The sequence below is a fragment of the Orcinus orca genome, chromosome 17, assembly GCF_937001465.1.
Source record: "Orcinus orca chromosome 17, mOrcOrc1.1, whole genome shotgun sequence".
Lineage (NCBI taxonomy): Eukaryota > Metazoa > Chordata > Mammalia > Artiodactyla > Delphinidae > Orcinus > Orcinus orca.
This window is the reverse complement of record NC_064575.1, coordinates 59,348,214-59,369,476: the sequence shown is the minus strand read 5'-3', so window position 1 is coordinate 59,369,476 and position 21,263 is coordinate 59,348,214. Positions and strand designations below refer to the sequence as shown.

The 21,263-nt window shown below is 39.7% G+C and overlaps 1 protein-coding gene across 2 annotated transcripts in view; it reads right to left on the bottom strand.

Moving 5' to 3' along the window:
• Nucleotides 1–21,263, bottom strand: part of TRHR (thyrotropin releasing hormone receptor) — a 302,193-nt gene that overhangs the window by 20,601 nt on the left and 260,329 nt on the right. For both annotated transcript variants that reach the window (XM_033411240.2, XM_004282941.3), the window contains one exon: nt 20,040–20,913. In XM_033411240.2, coding sequence (XP_033267131.1) covers nt 20,040–20,828 — 789 coding nt within the window. In that variant the 5' untranslated portion in view covers nt 20,829–20,913. The remainder of the gene's footprint in view (nt 1–20,039; nt 20,914–21,263) is intronic.

Below are 21,263 nucleotides of genomic sequence, written 5' to 3'. Positions count from 1 at the left end.
ACCACTTCCTGCCCCAGAACTTAAAACTGATCTGCAACATAGTCATCCTCATCTCTTTTCCTTGTATCTTATTCATTTCCTCTTTCATTCACTCACTTTTCCATTTATTTATTTAACAAACATTTATCGGGTACCTCTATGTGCCAGGCACTGTGCTAGGTGATGTAAACGGGTCAGTGATTTAGAGACCAACCCTGCTGACAAGGAAAGCAAGGATGCACCCTTTTCTCCCCAAGGCTGCTTTGCCTACACTCTTCATGGTATCCCTTGTTGCATCCTCAGGAACGGTGCTCTCTCCATACTCAGTCTCACTTGTGTATCTACAAATAATTCCTCCCACTCTACCAGCTCTTTCCCATCAGGATTTATACAGGCTCAGGTTTCTTCATCTTAAGAAATAAAATACAAGTAAAACAAACATAAATACCCTGCCCTGTTTCTCACTGTCATTATTGTTCTCTCTCTCATAATCAAGTTTGTTAAGACAGCTGTTTACTCTTACTCTCTTTCCAGTCTTTTTCTGCTTAGAAATTCATTCACCAACTCCATGAGATCCGATTTATTCCCCCCTACACTTTATGGAAACGCTACTCACAAAGGTTACCAACGCATGTTTTAGGTGCTTTTTCAGTTCTTATCTTTTCCTCTTTATTGATCACTATTGAAAGTCCCTTCCTCTGGCTTTTGGGACTCTACTTCTCCTGTTCTTCCTCCTTCCTCTTTGGCAATTTTTTTTTTGCGGTACGCGGGCCTCTCACTGTTGTGGCCTCTCCCGTTGCGGAGCACAGGCTCCGAATGCGCAGGCTCAGCGGCCATGGCTCACGGGCCCAGCCACTCCGTGGCATGTGGGATCTTCCCGGACCGGGGCACGAACTCGCGTCCCCTGCAAAGGCAGGCGGACTCTCAACCACTGCGCCACCAGGGAAGCCCGTGGCAATTTCCTCTGTTTATTTCATAGGCTGTTCATCCCAGTCTCCCTACAATTCTAGCTACTCCAGGGTTTCCGTTCCATTCCACAAAATTTCTTCCTGTAATTATACTTAATCCGGAGTCTTCCACAAACCTGATTTGTTCTCAGATCTGTATCTCCAGGCCAGATGTTTCTTCTGGGCTCTAATTCTTTATTTCTCACTGCACCCGTGTATCCTACCGACACTTCAAATACTGCGAAGGCAGAATTGAATAACATGCTCACCCCTACCCCGTGAAATATGTTCCTCCACCAATTGTCTTCATTTAGGCAAATTGCACTCCCCAATTAATAATAACGTTTATTATTTTCATGTTCCAGGTACTCATATGGGCATGAGATTCCAGAATGCAGACTCTCAACTGTCATACCACTTTTTTTCTCAATGGTGCAGGTGTTTGAGTCCTTTCTCTCCCCCTTTCTAACACATCTGCATATATCAAATCTATTGATTCTATTCCAGATGTATCTACTTCTTTCTATCCTCACTGCTATTTACCTCATCATGTTAGGCCTTTGCAGAATTACTCCGATTATCTCGCCCATATGGTTGCAGCACTGTCCTAACTAATGCCCTTGACTTTGATCTAATCCTTTGCCTACTGAAAACAGTGATCGTCCTCAAGCGCAAATGTAGTTATAATACACCTTGCCTTGCAGTCTTCCAGTGACTTTTCATAGCCTTTAGAATATTGTCCAAATTCTCAGTATCCTAGATTAAGACTTTATTTCCTGGTTTAGTGTCCTCTATTGTTGCCCAGCCTTAATGACCTACTTGCAGTTCTTTGGACTGATTGTGTTCTTTCTGGACTCCTGGTCTTCAACGGTAGAGTCTCCTTTGCATAAACCATCTTCCTTCCCTTCTTCACCTACAAAGCTTCTATTAATTCGCAAGGCTCAATTTAGGAGTCTTCTTTTCCAGAAGACTTTCTTGATGCCCACCTTTCCCCAAGCCATCTAGGTCAGGTAACACTAATCTGTGCTTTTTCCCATGATAACACTTATTCCTTTATGGCTTTAATGATCAGTTTACTTTCATGTTTTTTCCTGTTAGACTGTGACCTTTTTGCGAGCAGGAACTCAGACTTTTTCATTTTTATACCCTAGTGCCCAATATAGTGCCTGACATATAGTAGGTTTTCAATTGACTCATAAATGAGTAGGTACGAATTTGTCCTTACTTCCACTATTTTCCCATTCCATATAAGAATGCACTGGAAGGGACTGTAATAACTGAACAAGGCCATCTTTAATTCCAGGATCATACCTCCACTGTGCACTACAGTTGGTTTATATAAAAGTAGTGACTCGATTGCTCTTAACTTATTCAGAGACTTGTCTAATTGATTTGTAAAGAAATTCCTGGTGGTCCATTCTAGCACTTTATAATATCTAGTCAAATATTTCTCCTGTAAATTCACCCTGAATCTGAGCTTCTTTCTATCTTTCCCAGTAGAAAAGTGCGCCCTTTTCTCTCACTCTTCCCACCCAGATTTTTCTATATGCATAATATTTCTAATGTTTGCCAAGTAGAATCACTCACAAAGCTGAACCCTTATCAGAGGAAACACGGCAGGGTGTCAATACTGCACTTGGGTCGCTTGACTTTAAAAATGATCTTTGAAAAGTGATGGGGTGCTCTGCATTTACTCTCTTTCCTCTTTCATTCTCATGATCATGCCACCTCGCTCACTGAGTCACTTCCTTATTTTCAAAGCTAAGAGCTGCTGCCTGAGGAAAGTATGCTGAGTTCTCCCATAGTCATAAATCCACATAAGACTCAAACAACAAAGGCACGGAATGGAGAGGCAGAGGATGCTGTACTTACTTGCAGCTACTATAAAATTATGTTCAGGCAATCTATCCAAGAGAGATAGCTTTTGGCTAAAAGTGTTGTTTACAAAAGGTTGCAATATTTTCTTTTCCAACATAATATTATCTATTTTTATTTCAACTAAATATGGATGTCAGGTGTTTTACATTATTCATCCTATCCCATGTGCACATGTATTTAGCCTTGTTTAATTTTCAGAGCTAATTTAATTTTTAGTTTATTCGAGTTCTTTTCAGGTGCCTCCCATGCAGCTCTGAAGAGCTGTGTTTGACTCTGGTGGCAAGGACACGACGCCCCAGTTTTAGATAAGTCCACTTATTCATTTAATCGAACCTCCTCGCTCTCCCTGGCTCATTCTTCTTTCTTTACTTTCCCTCCTAACTGGAATCATCCACTACGGCTATGCCTTTGACACTCTGGCTGTTCGAGGACGGGGAAATTGTGTGTGGTGTTTTTTTTTTTTTAATCTGTAGCAAAGAATCCAGTCATCTTCTAGCCTCCTAAATGCAGACATTCCTCCAGAACTAGGTTTTTGTCAGTCTGTCCTTCTATTTTAAAAAATTCAACTCTAGCCAGAGTCCGGATCAAGATGGTGGAGTAGGAAGACCCTGAGCTCACCTCCTCCCAGGGACACACCCAAACTACAACTATATAGAGAACAAGTGTCTCTGAGAACAACCTGAAGACTAGCAGGACAGCATTTCTACAACTAAGGATATAAAGAAAAGGCCACATCGAGATGGGTAAGAGGGGCAGAGATGTGGTCCAGTCAGAACCCACGACCCCAATTCAGTGATCCACACGTGGGAGGGATATCACAACCATGGAATTCCCCTCTGAGGAGCTAGGGGTCTGAGCCTTACACTGGGCTCCTCCGCCCAGGGGTCCTGCACCGGGAAGATGAGCCCCCATAACAGCTGGCTTTGAAATCCAGAGGGCCTTATGGCCCGGAGAGCTGGAGGGCTGTGGAAAACTGAGATTTCACTCTTAAAGGGCTTGCACATAGACTCGTTCCCTCTGAATCCCAGCACAGAGGCAGCAGCTTGAAAAGAACCTGGGTCATATACAAAGGAGAATCATTGACTAACATAAGGGCAGGCACCGGAGGCACAGGTATCTGGCGGCACTTCCTCCGGGGGCGAAAGCACTGGTCGGTGCCAATTTTCTTTTACTTCCCTTTCACCTAGCTGGCCCAGTGCCGGCGAGTGCCATTTCTGTCACACTCCATCAACCTAGCTAAAACCGCGCTCCCCACCCTGGTGTTCTCTGGGACCCACCTCACTCAACCCACCTGTCCTGGCTGGCCCCTCTGAAGTGGCTCTTGTCCTCCCCAACCTGTCAGGCTATTCTAGCTGGCAAAGTGCCCCTTCAAAGTGGCTTCAGCCACAGGAAGCCAGCCCTACAAATCGATGTACCAGCAGCAATCGAGGTTGGACCTCCCAGCCAGCTGCACTGAGGGCCAGCCCTCATATCAGCATGCCTGCAGCAGTTGCAGACAGGTTTTGTAGACATTTGGGACAGGGACCAGCCCTGTCCACCAGGGAGTCTGCAGCAGTTGTGGCTAAGCCCCACAGCTAGCTGGCCTGGGAACCAACTCTGTCCACCAAGAGGTCTGCAGCTATCATGGCTCTATCACAGTAGGAGGACATGCACATCCCACACAGGGGATACCCTGGAGCACCTGCCTCTTTTGACTAGGTGAGATCGTACCATTGAGCCCCACAGAACACCTTCTACATAAGGCCATCCTTTCAAGACTGGGAGACATAGCTGATATATATAATATACAGAAACAAACGCAGAAAGTTAGGCAAAATGAGGAGACAAAGAAATACCTTCCAAATGAAAGAATAAGAGAAAACCTCAGAAAAAGAACTAAATGAAACAGAGATAAGGAATTTACCAGATAAAGAGTGCAAAGTAATAGTGTTGTAAAGATGATTACAACAGGAGTAGAATGGATGAACTCAGTGAGAACTTCAACAAAGAGGTAGAAACTATAAAAAAAGAACCAATCAGTATTTTTTAGTAACTAACTAGAACTAAAAAATACACTAGAGGGAATAAACAGCTATTTAGAGGATGCAGAAGAATGGATCAGTGTTCTGAAAGACAGGGTAATGGAAATTACCCAATTAGAAGAGCAAAAAAAAAAAGAATAGTTTAAAAAATGAGGATAGTTTAGAGACCTTTGGAACAACATCAAGTGTACTAACATTCACATTATAGGGGTCCCAGAAGGAGAAAAGAGAGAGAAAAAGACAGAAACCTACTGGAAGAAATTATGGCTGAAAATTCCCTAACCTGTTAAAGGAAACAGACAATCAAATCCAGGAGGCAGAGACACCCAAATGAGATGAATTGAAAGAGACTCACACCAAGACACATTATAGTTAAATTATCAAAAGTTAAAGATAAAGAAAGAATCTTAAAATCAGCAAGAGAAAAAAACTAGTTATCTACAAGAGACTCCCCATAAGTCTAGCAGCTAAATTTTCAAAAGAAATTTTATGGGCCAGAAGGGATTGGCATGATGTATTCAAAGTACTGAAAGAAAGAAAAACTTATAACCAAGAATATTCCACCTTGCAAGGTTACAATTCAGAACTGAAAGAGAGATAAATAGTTTCCCAGAGAAGCAAAAGTTAAAGGAGTTCATCACTACTAAACCAGTCTTACAAGAAATGTTAAAGTACTTCTTTAAACAGAAAAGAAAACGCCATAACAAGAAACAAAAAAATTATAAAAGGAAAAATTTTACTAGTAAAGGCAAGCATACAATAAATGTAGTGGATCGACTATCTATAAAGCTAGCATGAAGATTGAAAGACAAAAGTAGTAAAAATAATCTATACATAAAATAATTAGTTAAGCAACAAACAAAATAAAAATATGTAAAATACAATGTAAAAAACATACAATGTGGGGTAGGGGGAGTAGCAAACTGAATTCAACAGTACATTAAAAGGATCATATACCATGATTAAGAGGGATTTATTATTATAGGGATGCAAGGATGATGGTTCAGTATCCAAAAATCAATCAAAATGATATACCATATAAGCAAATTGAAGAATAAAAATCATATAATCACCTTGATAAATGCAGAAAAAGCATTTAACAAAATTCAACATTCATTCATGCTAAAAGCTCTCAACAAAGTGGAAATAGAGAGAATATTACTCAACATAATAAAGGCCATATATGACAACCCACAGTTAACATTATGGTAAAAATCTGAAAATTTTCTTCTAAGATCAAGAACAAGACAGGGATGTCCTCTATCAATAACTACTTTTATTCAACACAGTATTAGAATTCCTAGCCACAGCTATCAGACAAGAAAAGAGATAAAAGTCATCAAATTAGAAAGAAAGAATTAAAACTGCTGCTGTTTTCAGATTATATGGTACTATATATAGAAAATTCTAAGGACTTTACCCCAAAACTATTAGAACTAATAAATGAATTCAGTAAAGTTGCAGGATATAAAATCAATACAGAAATCTGTTGCATTTCTATACACTAATAACAAACTATCAGAAAGAGAAATAAAAAAAACACTCCCACTTACAATTGCATCAAAAAGAATAAAATACTTAGGAATAAGTTTAACCAAGAAGATGAAAGACCTCTACTCTGAAAACTATAAGACACTGATGAAAGAAAATGAAGATGACACAAACTAATGGAAATATATATAGTGCTCATGGATTGGAAAAATTAATATTGATAAAATATACAAAGTAATCTACAGATTAAATGCAATTCCTATCAAAACATCAGTGGCATTTTTCACAGAACTAAAGCAAATAATCCTAAAATTTGTATGGAACCACAGCAGAATGCAAATAGCCAAAGCAATCTTAAGAAACAAAAAGAAAGCTAGAGGTATCACACTCCCTGATTTCAAACTATACTACAAATCTATAGTAATCAAGACTGTATAGTACTGGCACAAAAACAGACACGTAGACCTGTGGAACAAAATAGACAGCCCAGAAATGCACCCACACTTATGTGGTCAATTAAACTACGACAAAAGAGGCAAGAACAAACAGTGGGGAAAAGAAGGCCCCTTCAATAAATGGTGTTGGGAGAACCAGACAGCTACATTCAAAAGAATGAAACTGGACCATTTTCTTACACCACATATATATGTTCTTACAGAACAACCTGATTTAAAAAAATGGACAGAGAAGCTGAATAGACATTTTTCAAGGAAGACATAAAGATGGCCAACAGGCACATGAAAAGAAGCTCAACAGCACTGATATGAGGGAAATGCAAATCAAAACCACATTGAGATATCACCTCATACCTGTCACAATGGCTATTATCAAAAAGGCAACAAATAACAAGTGTTGGTGGGCTTCCCTGGTGGCGCAGTGGTTGAGAGTCTGCCTGACAATGCAGGGGACACGGGTTCGAGCCCTGGTCTGGGAGGATCCCACATGCCGCGGGGCAACTGGGCCCGTGAGCCACAGCTACTTAGCCTGCGCGTCTGGAGCCTGTGCTCCGCAACGAGGGAGGCTGTGACAGTGAGAGGCCCGCGCACCGCGTTGAAGAGTGGACCCTGCTCGCCGCAACTAGAGAGAGCCCTCGCACAGAAATTAAGACCCAACACAGCCAGCATAAATAAGTAAATAAATAAATTTTAAAAAATAACAAGTGTTGTCAAGGATGTGGAGAAAAAGGAACACTGGTGCACAGTTGGTGGGATTATAAATTAGTTCAGCCAGCTTAGAAGACAGTATGGTGGGTCCTCAAAAAATTAAAAATAGAATTACTGTATGATCCAGCAATTCCACTTCTGGTTCTGGGTATTTATCTGAAGAAAACAAAAACACTAATTCCAAAAGATATATGCACCCCTATGTTCACTGAGGCATTATTTACAATAGCCAAGATATGGAAACATAAATATCCATCCACAGATTAATGGATAGAGGATGTGAGATATATATATACATAAAGTATCTATTATATATAATAGAATATTACTCAGCCTTAAAAAAGAATGATGTCTTGCCATTTGCAACACATGGATGGACCTAGAGGGTATTATGCCAAATGAAATAAGTGGGACAGGGAAAGACAAATACTATATGACTTCACTTATACAGGCATACCTCAGAGCTATTGTGGGCTTGGTTCTAGACCATGGCAATAAAGGGAATATCACAATAAAGCGAGTTACATGTATTTTTTGGTTTCCCAGGGCATATAAAATTTGTTTACACTATACTGTAGTCTATTAAGTGTGCAATAGCATTTTGTCTAAAAGAAACCAATATACATACCTTAATTAATTCTTTACTGCTAAAACATGCTAACCATCATCCAACAACCCAGGGTTGCCACAAAACTTCAATTTGCAAAAATTGCAATACCTGTGAAGTGCAAAAAATGAAGTATGCTTGTGTGTGAAATCTAAAAAAGAAAACAAACAAACAAAAGAAAACAGAAACAGACTCATAGGTACAGAGAACAAACTGGTGGTTAGCAAAGGGTAGGGTGGTGGGGTGTCGGGTGAAATAAGTAAAGAGCATTAAGAGGTATAAATTTCCAGTTATAAAATAAATAAGTTACAGGGAGGTAATGTACAGCATAGGAAATATAGTCTGTAATATTGTAACAACTTTGTATGGTGACTGATGGTTACTAGACTTATAGTGGTAATCAATTAATAATGTATGTAAATGTTGAATAACTATGTTGTACATCTGAAATGAATACAATATTGTATGTCAACTGTAGTTCAATAAAAAGGATAGATAAATAAATAAATAAATAAATAAATAAATTCAACCCTAGTCATACCTTCTTTCCTTGATTCTACTGGTTCACAAATGCACATATCTGATTCTGACTACTCAACAGTCTAAATTTTTCCAAATCCTAAATACTTACAATGTAAAATTTCCATATCCTCATCTTAAGCTAAAGATTTCTGACAGTGTTTTTAACATCTTTTCCCTTAACATTTCTTTCAACAATTTTGCCATTTTTGGTCTCCTGAAAAAATCTTTGGAGTCATACATGGTCATTCTACCTTTATATCCAGTCTTTACTAGTTTAGTCATTTATCAGTATGTCCCTAGGCACCATGACAGGCACTGTGGACACAAAAATGAATGGGATAATGTTTCTGCCCTTGTGGGATATACAATCTGGTGGGAGAGACATTTGAACAAATTACTACAGCAATGCGGTGCGCGCAGGCCCTCATTTGACCCTCTCATAGGTCATGACGCAGAGCAGGCTTCCTTTTTCTCCACTGGCAGGGATTGGTGTTTGTCCCTCCCATTTGTAGCATTTTGTTCTTGCATCTGTATGGAATGCTCGTGGCAGGGGGAGTATGTACACTGGCTTGGAGGCAGGAAAGAGTGTGGCCAGATAAGGAAACTGCTTGTAGAATGGTATGTGGGGGACAGAAAGGGGATGAGCTTGAGAAAGTAAGTGGGGAGCAGAACATAAATGTCCCAGTGTGCTATGATTATGACCTTGGATTTAAACCTATAGGGAAAAAGGATATTGGAAGACTTCAGGCAGCATGATGCTGTTATCAAGTTTGCATTTTAGATGATTCTAGCAGCACCCTGGGGGATGAATTGGAAGAGGGCAAGTAAGAGGCAGGGAAGTTGGTTAGAATGCTTATGCAACAGTTTGGCGAGGCAGAGAGACCAGCCTCCTGGTCTACAGTGCAGGGAGGACATGAGACTGGAATTAAGGAAGTAGCATTAGAGAGGAGAGGTTGGATGTTGGGGGCAGATTTCAGAGGGAAAAAAATTCCAGGTGTGACAACTTCAGGAGAGTAGAAAGTTTTGAAATAGGCATGAAAAGAGGGAACCGGTGACGGTCCTGTAAATGGATCGGCAGAGGTTAACGAGGGCCCATTGGAAGAGAAACTCCAAGGCTGGGATAGCTGTGCCCTATAGAATGTGATTTCCCTGGTGTTGGTCACCAGCCTGATGACGGCCTTGGGGAGGCAGGTGGTGGTCCTGTGCTTGGTTTTCTGGTCTCACTGTTCCAGCCCCAGTCTGCATGTCCTCCAAATTTATTTCCCATAAACTTTTGGCCCACATCTGACTAATCTCATTACTATTCCTCAGACAGAAAATGCTTTTTAAAATTCTGGGCTTTTTTCTCCTGTTGATAATACTGTCATATCCTTCCCATCTCCCTCCTTTATCTGGAACGACCTCTTTCCTCTCAGTCTCTTTAACCCGGCCCAAACATCCACCTCCAGGAAACTTACTTTAGCCCTCACCAGTCTCACCTTTATTTGATTTTCTCTTGCCCTGTGGTTGAAATGGAGCAGGTGTGCTGGGTCAAAATCCTGGCTTTGCTACAACCAGCAGGTCACTTTGCATTCATTTGCCTCCAAATTCTCTTCTACAGTTAGTTCCTACTTCTCAGGATTGTTGTGAAGATATATTGAGTTAGTTCATATAAACTTAATGTGCTTAATGTATTTCTCTCTGGGCACATAGCAGAGCTCAAGAAATATTAATTTGATCTTATGAATATGCTGTTAGATCAGCCTGGAAGATCAACCTCTATTATAACCTCTAAACTTTGTCATTTTGGGGAATTACCAGTCTGTATTTTTTGCTATTTCATGAATAAGGCGGAGTAAATAATATTTTAACTATAGCATATAATTTAAATGTGGTAAATAAGCATTTTTAAATGCTTACTATGTACTAAGCATTTCCTCACAGCAACCCTATGAGTGGGTATCATTAGTATCCCATGTTACATTTGAACAAACAAGTATCAAGAAGTAAAATAACGTATTCAAAGTTACAGAGATAGGAAGTAGAATTGAACTTACATTTTTCTGACTCTAGAACTCATGCTAGACTCTGCCTTCAGGTAGATGTCCAATGTACGGGACCCCTGGCTCTCACTGCAGCCTGAGCTGGGAACTTGAGCTTTTCAGAGAGGTGGGAGGTATGAAGAGTGGGGAGGGCTTTATAGGTGGGAAAAATTACATGAGCAAGGTTGCAAAATCAAATGAGCTTATTATACATGGGAGAATCTGGTGAGACACGCCCGCATCTATGCAGAAGGAGTAAAGTTAAGACTTTAAGAAGAACAGTTAAGACTGTTCTTCCTCTTGTATTCTGTGCCATGCTTGCTAACACCACTGCCTGCCCAGTCACTCCAGGTGGGAATCTGGGACTCACTTTAGGAACTTCTTTTTCATTTGCCAGATTAGTAGTTAAATTCCACTGATTTAACTCTTGTATATCCTTCCTAGACTTCTCTACTCTTACGCCCTAATTCAAGTCTTCTTTGCTTTTTGCTCTAATTGCAAAAGCCTCGTTTCTGTTTCCCTGGTTATGGGCTGGCTTCATTGTAAAATTTTATGAGTGAAGTTCCCGAAAGTCAAATCCGGTTTGCCACTGTCCTTATTAGAGTTCTTCAGTGGTCCCCTGGTGCCTTAGAACCAGATTTAGTTGCTTTCAGTGGCACACAGGTACTTCCAAGGTCTTACCCTGGGCTCTGCTTGGCTACGTAAATTCTGCTGGTTTCATGTTGGCCTGGAGAACACCTACTCGTTTTTCTAAAGTGAAGTGACTCTTCTCTGTTGAGGGCCTGCCCTCCAGCCTTATGTATGGTGTTCACTCATTCCTTGTTGCCTCTTCTGCACACTGTGCAACCTAACTTTGTATTTTCCAACTGTTTTTTTTAAGTTAAAAAAAAATTATAGTTGATGTACAATATTATATAAGTTACAGGTGTACCATATAGTGATTCACAATTTTTAAAGGTTATACTCTATTTATAGTTACTATAAAATATTGTCTATATTCCCTGTGCTGTACAATATATCTTTGTAGATTATTTTATACCTAATAGTTTGTACCTCTTAATCCCCTAACCCTAACTTTCCCCACTCCCTTTTCCTCCCCCCACTGGTAACCACTAGATTGTTCTCTATATCTGTGAGTCTATGTCTTTTTTGTTATATTCCCTGATTTGTTTTACTTTTTAGATTCCACATATAACTGATATCATACAGTATTTATCTTTCTCTGTCTGACATATCACTTAGCATAATACCCTCCAAGTCCATCCATGTTGCTGCAAATTGCAAGATTTCATTCTTTTTTATGGCTGAGTAATATTCCATTGTATATATGAACCACATCTTCTTTATCCATTCAACTGTTGATGGATGCTTAGGTTGCTTCCATGTCCTGGCTATTGTAAATAATGCTGCTATGAACATCGAGGTGCATGTATCTTTTCAAATTAGTGTTTTTGTTTTTTCACACCTGTCAGAATGGCTATCATCAAAAAGACCACAAATAACAAATGTTGGTGAGGATGTAGAGAAAAGGAGACCCTTGTGCACTGCTGGTGGGAATGTAAGTTGCTGCAGCCACAGTGGAAAACAGTATGGAGGTTTCTCAAAAAACTAAAAATAGAGCTACCATATGACCTAGCAATTCCACTCCTGGGTATATATCTGAAAAAAACAAAAATACTACCCCAATACTATCACCATTTTTGAATGGTGATCTTTTGTATTTTACAAAAATTTCCCATAAGACAGTAATTATTATTGGTTTTCTGGAGTAATGCCTGACATGAAATTGGTGCTCAATAATTGTCTATTAAATTAAAGAAACAATGGATGAAAAAAGCCAGAAAAATGATGAAAAGGTCAGATTTTAGAGGGCTTTGAAAGCCAGTCAGAGGAGATTGGGGATGTTTCTTTTTGAAAGAAGATGATGTGTGCAAATTGTTTTAGGAAAATTAGCAACATAGGAGTGCTCGGATAGATTTATTCTCATTTTAATACTTCTGCTCACACTGTTCCCTTCCTTAAGTTGCCATCCTTCTGCATCTCTGTGCATTCAGTCCAATGTAGCTGTCTCATTGGGGAGGATATCTGAAAGGCTCTTTGGAAAGCCAACAGGATTCTGTACAAAAAGTAAATTATGATTTGAGTCCGCCATGTTTCTAAGTCAGTCTGTTCTGTCTGGAAGGGGGAAATCTTGCTCAAAAGTCTTATCTAGTAACAAACTCACTATCATACTAGCTGGTTGCTAGTTTTTCTGTTTTGGAATTCAAAAGACATTCAATAAAAGACAATAAATTTTAACTAAAATCAGTGAAGGATATGGAATAAATAAACAATAATTTTTCAGGGAGCAAAATAGAGTGTTGGAATTGACTTAGCTCCAAAGTATTCGTGTATGTACTCTTTTACACTTTCATTTATTATGTATGATACACACACAGAGAGAAGTGTACTGATCAGTATTTAACAACTGGCTCTCCACAAAAAAAGGGAGGGGCCCTGAAATGTCATAGTTGCTGATTTCTGCAGTGTTAGTACTCCAACCATGACCAATTTTAAGCAACTAGTGTGATGTCACTGAACATAGATTTGGGAAGAAATGCTAGCCACCTGCTGTATTGCAAAGCCTGTAGTCTTTGGCTGCAACACACGACTATCTATAAACTCTTCTGGGAGCCTGTGACATGCCAAATTCAGTGCTGAGGGCACTGGGGATTCGGGCCCTACTCTTACAGATGTTAGTGGCAATGGGAAGACCAACAGGTAACAATTATGATACATAAGAATTACTAAACCAGAAGTATATGCAATGTACTGTGGACACATAGGTAGAATACCTAACACACATGGTTATAGCTAGGCATCCAGTTACATAGATCTGCCTGAGACATTCAGGGAAGGCTTGATGGGATGCATGGGGGGCACCGTTTGATCTGAGACTTGGATGATAACTGAGAGTTTGCCAGATGAAAGGTATTCTGGCTGAGAGAACATAGCAAGTTCAGAGAACTACAAATAATTCAGTATCACCGGAGCATAAAGTCTGAGTTAGGAAAGCCATAAGTGATGAAGCTAAAATCATATAAAGGAGCCAGGATCTTACTTGTTATGCTAAGATGTTTAAACTCTAGGCCTCCGGGAACTTTAAAGCATTTTAATAACATATCTGTTTGTTAGAGAAACCCCCTAGTGAGAAATGTGCAGAATGATGTGGGGGGACAGAGGAATGGGAGTCAGAGAGGCTTGGTGAGGTGTGTCCTGAAATAGAGCAGGTGAGAAATAGTGAACTAGGACAATGGTAGTGTGATGGAGTAGGTCAAATAATGAGTTATCAGCTAGAGTCACTAGCACTTGACTATTACTTGGATTTGGGGTGAGTATATAGGACAGAAAAGAACTTAGAAGGACTCCTAGATTTGTGGCTTGGGAATCTAAAATAGGAAAGAAAAAAAGAGGTAGGGGTTTACGAAGGAAAAAAGAATGGATTTAGTTTTAGACATATTGGATTATGTAATTACACGATGTCCAAAACTCAATTAGGCGTAGGGGTCAGGAAGATGTCTTTGCTAGAGCTGTGTACTAGACTTTCATAGTTGGGAGTTGTAATCATGGGTGTGGGTGTAAGTAGGTAGAGTGACAAAGGTCAAGGATGGGGAGGAGAGATGGGAGTTAGATATAGCAGGACCACAATCTGGTTAAGGCTTCCCTCAGTAGACAGTTCACTTTCATTGCCCCACTTCAATGATACTAGACTACTCTCTCCTTGAACGTGTCCAGTCCCTCCCCTATCTATTCCTCTCTTTCTGTTGAACTTTCTTCCTTTTCTCTCTGTCTCCTTATTGCTGCTTTTAGACATTCTGCCCATCTTTACAGGCCCAGATCAATGCCATGTTCTCCATAGAGCTTTCCTCCATTCTCCGCCATTTTGCTTTTCCCCTCATGGAGGCTTCGTTCTCTATTGTAGAACATAATGGTCTGCTCAGGATTATTTGTGTACATGGCCAATAGTGAGCCCCTTGAAGATGAAGAGTGTGTCTTTCTATATCCCAGTAGCGCCCCCACCTAGGACAGCACTTGGTGCTTTTAGGGTTGTGAATGAATGTTTCATTAAGTTGAGGAGGACAGTGAATATAAAGTGACCTACTGCAAAATTCTGCTTGATGTTGACCTAGCTCTAGCTTTATACCTTTCACCCTTCCCCCAACTCATAAAAAAAGTAAAGGAGACTAAGAACATGGTAACAGCCCAGACTTAATCTGTCTGGAACTTGGAATATCTGCAATTTGAAGAATTCACAAGAGGCTACGTAAAGAAATAGACTTTGTCATTTTCCAGGTTAGCTGCTTTTAAGGTGTTTTTTGGTGTGTGGTAAAATCAAGAATTCTGTACGAGTGCAGGTTTTTCCCTTTTGTAGGCATACAGGAAAATTTATATTCCTTTACTGGTGAAATTATGTCTCAAAGCTGCAGGCGTAAAATTGGGAATACACAATGTGCGCTCATCTAACCAAAGGACACAAAACATGTAACTGCAGGGCACTTTCACTGAGGCAATTTATGACATACGTAGTTTTTCCTTATATAGGATGTGAATTGGAAAATGGAAAACTTTTCTTTAATAATAAAATAAGATTGCATACTTAGATAACTCTGTGCTAAGTTACAAAAATTGCACTTTTTTCCCATCTAAGAGATCTTTATACTATTAAGGATATAGTTGAACCCAGAAAAATGGAATAAATAAAACAATTAAAAATGAAAGGTGGACCTGTGAAAACAGTACAAAAACAGTCCCAGTAAACTTGAGGAACCTCTGATTTAGGCCTAATGCTGGAGAGTTTAGTATCATTAATACACTCTTTTTTGTTGTTTTTTGCCACACCTGCGGCAGAATTCTTAATTTTCCATGAGCACATCCTACTCGGTTTACTCAGAGTCAGAGTCAGGAGGCTGCCCAGGGGAATGGAAGTCACTGAGAAGTAAAGGACTGATGGAAGGGTAGCTGATGGTACAGGAGGGAGGAGAGACAAAAAAAACCCCCACAAATTTTGTCTGATGCATCTCATCTGATTTGAGTAACTCCATGAGGAATTGTATCATTTTATTAATAAGAAAACTGTGGCTGAGAAAAACTGACTCACAATCTTATCCATTTTCTTTTACTCTGTGCTATCCTTGAGAAGATTAATTTCACATTTTGTGTAAAAACAGCATATAAAATTATATACCTGTATACATAATGACTATAATGATATAAAAAAGATCAAGTGAAAATATGAAAATAAATATGACTAAATGCTAATAAATTGTGGGTTTTGCGAGATGGGGGTAAAGGATGCCTTTTTTCTTATTCCTAGTTTTCTGTGTTTTCCGTAATACATGACTGCTTTTCTATCATCAGCAGCAATAACAGCAACAAAAGGCATATATTGCTTTAAAAGGAAAGCTGCCTTTGTCTCTTGGGCTACCAACATTCCTCTAGGAAGGTAGAAGTCTTTTAAGAAATTTATGTAAACAAAGACTGTTTGGCATTTCAAAGGTTTTTTAAGCCAAACAAAATCCATAATGAAAATTTTGCCATAAACTTTTGGAGTTGCTACTTGGACTATGTTGCACAGTTTCCCACCAGATATACTGCAAAAAACAAACAAAAAAGTGTGTTAGTGTGACTCAACTGAAAATGAAACTGATAGCCTGATCTGTAAAATATTCTGCATACCCCGTATCCTATGGAAATAATATATTTGAATTGAATGTGTTTATCCATAGTGTAGTCCTTTACCAAGATATTTCTGTGTCTCCAAAATACTGAAAGATCCAATCAATTCCTTTGATATATGCAGTCAATGATAAAGATATTTTATCTACACAATGCCGAACACCTGAACTGACTGAACAGAGACAGATCTTTTGGGAGTGTGTAGAGCTGAAATGGGAAAAATGTGACCATTTAAACCATGTCTCCATTATCATCACAGCCAATTGTAAAGCAAAAGATTTCGTCAATCAGATAATTCTTTTGTCTACACAATTCCAAGCCATTATTCTGAGTAATTTGTTTCATTGAATTTACCAAATATTTAGTTGGTTTCCTAAAACATAATTGAATCTGAATAATAGGAAGAAAAAAGATTCTGGTCTGAATTTTCTGCAGAGGGGATATAAGTTAAAAGCAAACAAATGAACGAACAAAAACCCCACACTTGTCCCTTACATATAAATACTCTCTTATTTCTTCTTAAAAAGTAGTTCTTTTAGGCTATGCACATTTGACTTTCATTACTTGGTTAGAAAGACCTGGTCCAGACAGAATATTTATTAAAATGTACATTAAAATTGCCTGAAAGAAAAAACATGCAGAGAAAATATTAGAATAATAGTCCTTGGGTTATAGGAGGTGGAATTAGAACCTTTGGAAGGTTTAAGAAAAGAACCGTTTCAGAAGAGAAGAGCCAGATCAAAGGGTCACTGATTCTGGACAAAACTGACTCCCCTTCATGGCTCTCATTCCATTCATTGGAGGCACTACTGTTCTTCCAGACTCGGAACCCTGAAGCCACATTGAATTGTTCCCTCTTCATCCTTTGTATCTGATATGTTCACATCTCACCCTCTCTTTCTTTGAAAGCTCTCTCTGGTTCACACCTTACTTTACATTCTCCTGATAGAGAGTCGTACTACTTCATGCCTGAATTACTACCAACAACTTCCAAAGTGGTCCCTCTGCCACAAGTCTCTCAGCCTCCAATCCTGCCTGGTCCACAGCTGTCAGATTTATTGTCCCCAAACATCACTTTCCTCATTGCTGCCGCCTGCTCATCACTCACTTTCTTCATTGTCCCTGCACTAAGTTCAAACTCCTTGCTCTGCCTGATAGCTGGGACTCTCTACAGCCCTTTCCCCTCATTCTCCTTCTCTCTATCTCTCTCTCTCTCTCTCTCTCTCTCTCACACACACACACACACACACACACACACATCAATCCAATCTTACTTTTTGCTGTTCCCCAAAGACTTCATTTTAGTCAACCAAATCACTACATACTATAAAAATCCCCTTCCTGACCCCTTCTCCAAATCCATACCATTCTCATCCCAGCCATGTCCTCTCTGTGTAAAGTGCTGTCCCTCTTGACTTTTACTTTCCAAATTATCCTCATCCTTCCAGAGCCTTCTAAAATGCCACCTCTTCCATGAAGGCTTCTCTGATCCCTCTAGACCCACAATTTCCTTTCTTTTCTCTGAACTCTCCTCCTATCTATAATCAAGACTGAATTACATGACATATTACTTCAATACACTTCTTTTGATTTATATGGCATCCCTTGTTACTCAAGGAGGGTGTTATTGACATTTGTAACAGGGAACTTCATTGTGCAGGGCTGTCTAGCACATTTCAGGTCATTTGGCATCCCAGGCTCCTGATGCTAAGTGACAGGGACGTTATTGTGACAACCCCAAATGCTCTGAATACAATTCCAAATGCCCTAATTATTAAAAAGTTCCTTGGAGAAGTTGCTATATCATATACACACCTGCTCAACAAACGATCTTTGTTTAAATGGTGAATGCATATTTTAAAGAATAAATATTTCCCTTACAGTTGCCAACATATTAAAAAAACTCAGAATGACACTAATTAAACATTCAGATGAACCAACACTCTATTTTAGGTGTTTTTCATAAGGTATTTCATTAAACCCTCACACCAGCCCTGGTTGTTATTTATCCTTATCCTTAAAGATGAGGAAACTGAGGCTCAGAGAGTTCTGCTTACCCAAGGTCACACATCCAAGCTTGATTAGAGCCCTGGCCTTTTAAAGCCCAGGGTGTTTGGACTCAAATCTTTGGCTTTTTCTCTTACCATTCAGCCTCTATAAGGGCAGCCTATTTGTAACAGCTTTGAAATAAGAGTGTGAACGTGTAACACAATTAGCAATTTGAAGCACATTATTAATGCTGATAGGTGCTAATGACTATAATTGAAAGGGAAGATATTAGACCAGACAAACAATTTTTTAGAATTTAAAACAAGGATCTAAATTAGAGTCTAATGAATGAATCTAGTCCTTGACCTTCTTTGCTACAGACATTACCCCATGTTTAGTCTCTAACTGAGAGGTACGTATTCTTTACTCTCTTATTGTATTCTTTACTCTCTTAATGTTTGTCTTGGCAGATGGCCAACAGATCTCTCTAAGTTTCCCTTAATCAAGTTTTGGGTAATAGATGCCCAATACAAGGCCCAGTAAATATGCCTTGTATTAGGTAGTACTGCTAGACTCGAACAACAGCAATCTAAGAGCTGGCAATAGTTGCTCAACTCTTCCCTAGTTGCTCAAGTCTTTTCTATCACCTGGGCATCTTTAATACTAAATGTTATATAAATCAAGTATCATGGTATCATTTAAAATGTTGTATATATTTCTCTCTAGTGACAGTTCCTTATTCACTTCATGCATGTGCCCAATGTGCATGTGCTTCACTATGTGCCCAATGTCCAATTACAGTTCTTCATATTTCAGCTGATCTAGAGTTTAGGAAGTGATAGTGTGGATGATTCATGTGCTTACTTTAAAAAGTACACTCATGGGCTTCCCTGGTGGCGCAGTGGTTGAGAGTCCGCCTGCCGATGCAGGGGACACGGGTTCGTGCACCGGTCCGGGAGGATCCCACATGCCGCGGAGCGGCCAGGCCCATGAGCCAGGGCCACTGAGCCTGTGCGTCCGAAGCCTGTGCTCCGCAACGGGAGAGGCCACAACAGTGAGAGGCAAAGGCTAAGACCAAGCTCAATTTGTTGCAAATAATATTGAATTTTTTTTAAATGGAAGTCCTGGTGTTAGCCTTTTATTAGAACATTTCCTGAGCAAAGTGCATTTTGAACTGCTACATGCTGGGACACTTTGTAGGGAGGTGGAAGAGAAGGTAATAGAATCTTTCTCCACTAAGACTAAAAAAAAGGAAAAAGTCAGTAACCCCTCTCAGTTTCATTACTGTTTTGACTCATCTTTTCTCAAACTATCTTGTCAAATATTTGTCAGACAATAGAATTCTTAAAAATATCCAGCTGCTCCCTATAGAAGCCAGAAATGGTCTAAATATTTTGATAACATTTCCCAGAGAGGCGCAAACATTTTAAAGGTGGAATTCTAGGGTTTTTGTTATATCTCCTTATATCCTAATAGCACGTGAACTGGTATCTGCTGATGTGCTATCAACATTTTCCCATCTATTTTTAGATCTTCAGTTGTTTTAGAGGTGGATTTAATATGTAAAGCAGAAGCTTACACTGTGACACATTTGCATGATTGTGTTTTAGTTTTACCATTAGCTAAGTAGGGCAAAGTTGATCCCATCTCACAGGGAACTCTCTCCCACATTTCCTCTGTGGACTTGGAGGTTCAGATTTGCTTACCTGCTTCCTTGAAGATACTGTGCTGTTGAAATATCTACTAGAGGTCTTTGAATTCAAATTCTTGGTCTGATGGGTTGAGTCATTTTTCCATGTCTTAGAGTTTTCTTTAGGATCTGAAGGAATGGGATTTAAGAAGAGGATCCTAGCTATGAATCCATAGAGGACAGTGGCCAGGATCATTGGAACAACATAAAAGACACCAAAGTCCATTAGGTAAATAGGTGAGTAGTAATTCCTGGAGATCTTGTAGCCACAGGACACCACAATAGCATCTTTATAGGTGCTAATATTGAGATCCAGCAAGAAGAACCACAGCATACAGTAAATGGATGTGAAAGCCCAGACAAAGATGATGATCTTTTTGGCTCTGGAAAATGTGCAGAGAAACTGGGCTTTGATGGGGTGACAGATTGCTATGTACCTCTCAATGGTAAATGCTGTGATTGAACAAGAGGATGCATTAATGCCCAAGTACTGGAGGTAAGTGATGCAGAGGCATCCAACGTAGCCATAAACCCAGGAACCATAGATACTGTCCGTTATGTTGGGGAGGCCTGCAGCCACCAGGACCATGAGATCAGCTACTGCTAGACTCACCAGGTAGCAGTTTGTGGGCGTCCTCATGTGCTTGGTTCTCATGACCACCAGGACTACCATGATGTTGCCCACGATGCCCAGACCACAAATAATGAGCACAAGTAAGATGGTGACCACTTGGTATTCTAGGGCCACCACGGCTCGAGGCTGAAGCTGGGTTTGGTTCAGTTCACTTACTGTCTCGTTTTCCATCTTTAGTGGCTTGAGGTTTCTCTGAAACACTTCTCAACACATCTTCTTGCCAGTGCCCTGCCTTTATCACAGTGGTTCTCTCCCCCTGTGAAGAATTACAATTCATATTCATTCACAGCGTCACCAATTCTGATCAAGTCACAGTCACTCACAGGTAATTCTCCTCTCCTTTCACCTCCCATTTTTCCGCAGTAATAGGGCTCATATGTACTCCCCGAAACTCCTTTTATTGCAACTCTAGTGTAGGATGGAATAACTGTTTTGACTACCTTACCATAAGAGGGACCGGTTTTTTTCTTAATGGAGAAAAATGCTCAAGAGAAGAGACACAGAAAATGCTCCTTGTTTTGAAAGAGTGCTCAATGGAAAAAAAAAAAAAGAAACAATATCTGCTACCTGAAAAATAAATACAAAGGCATCTCTCAGATGCTTGGG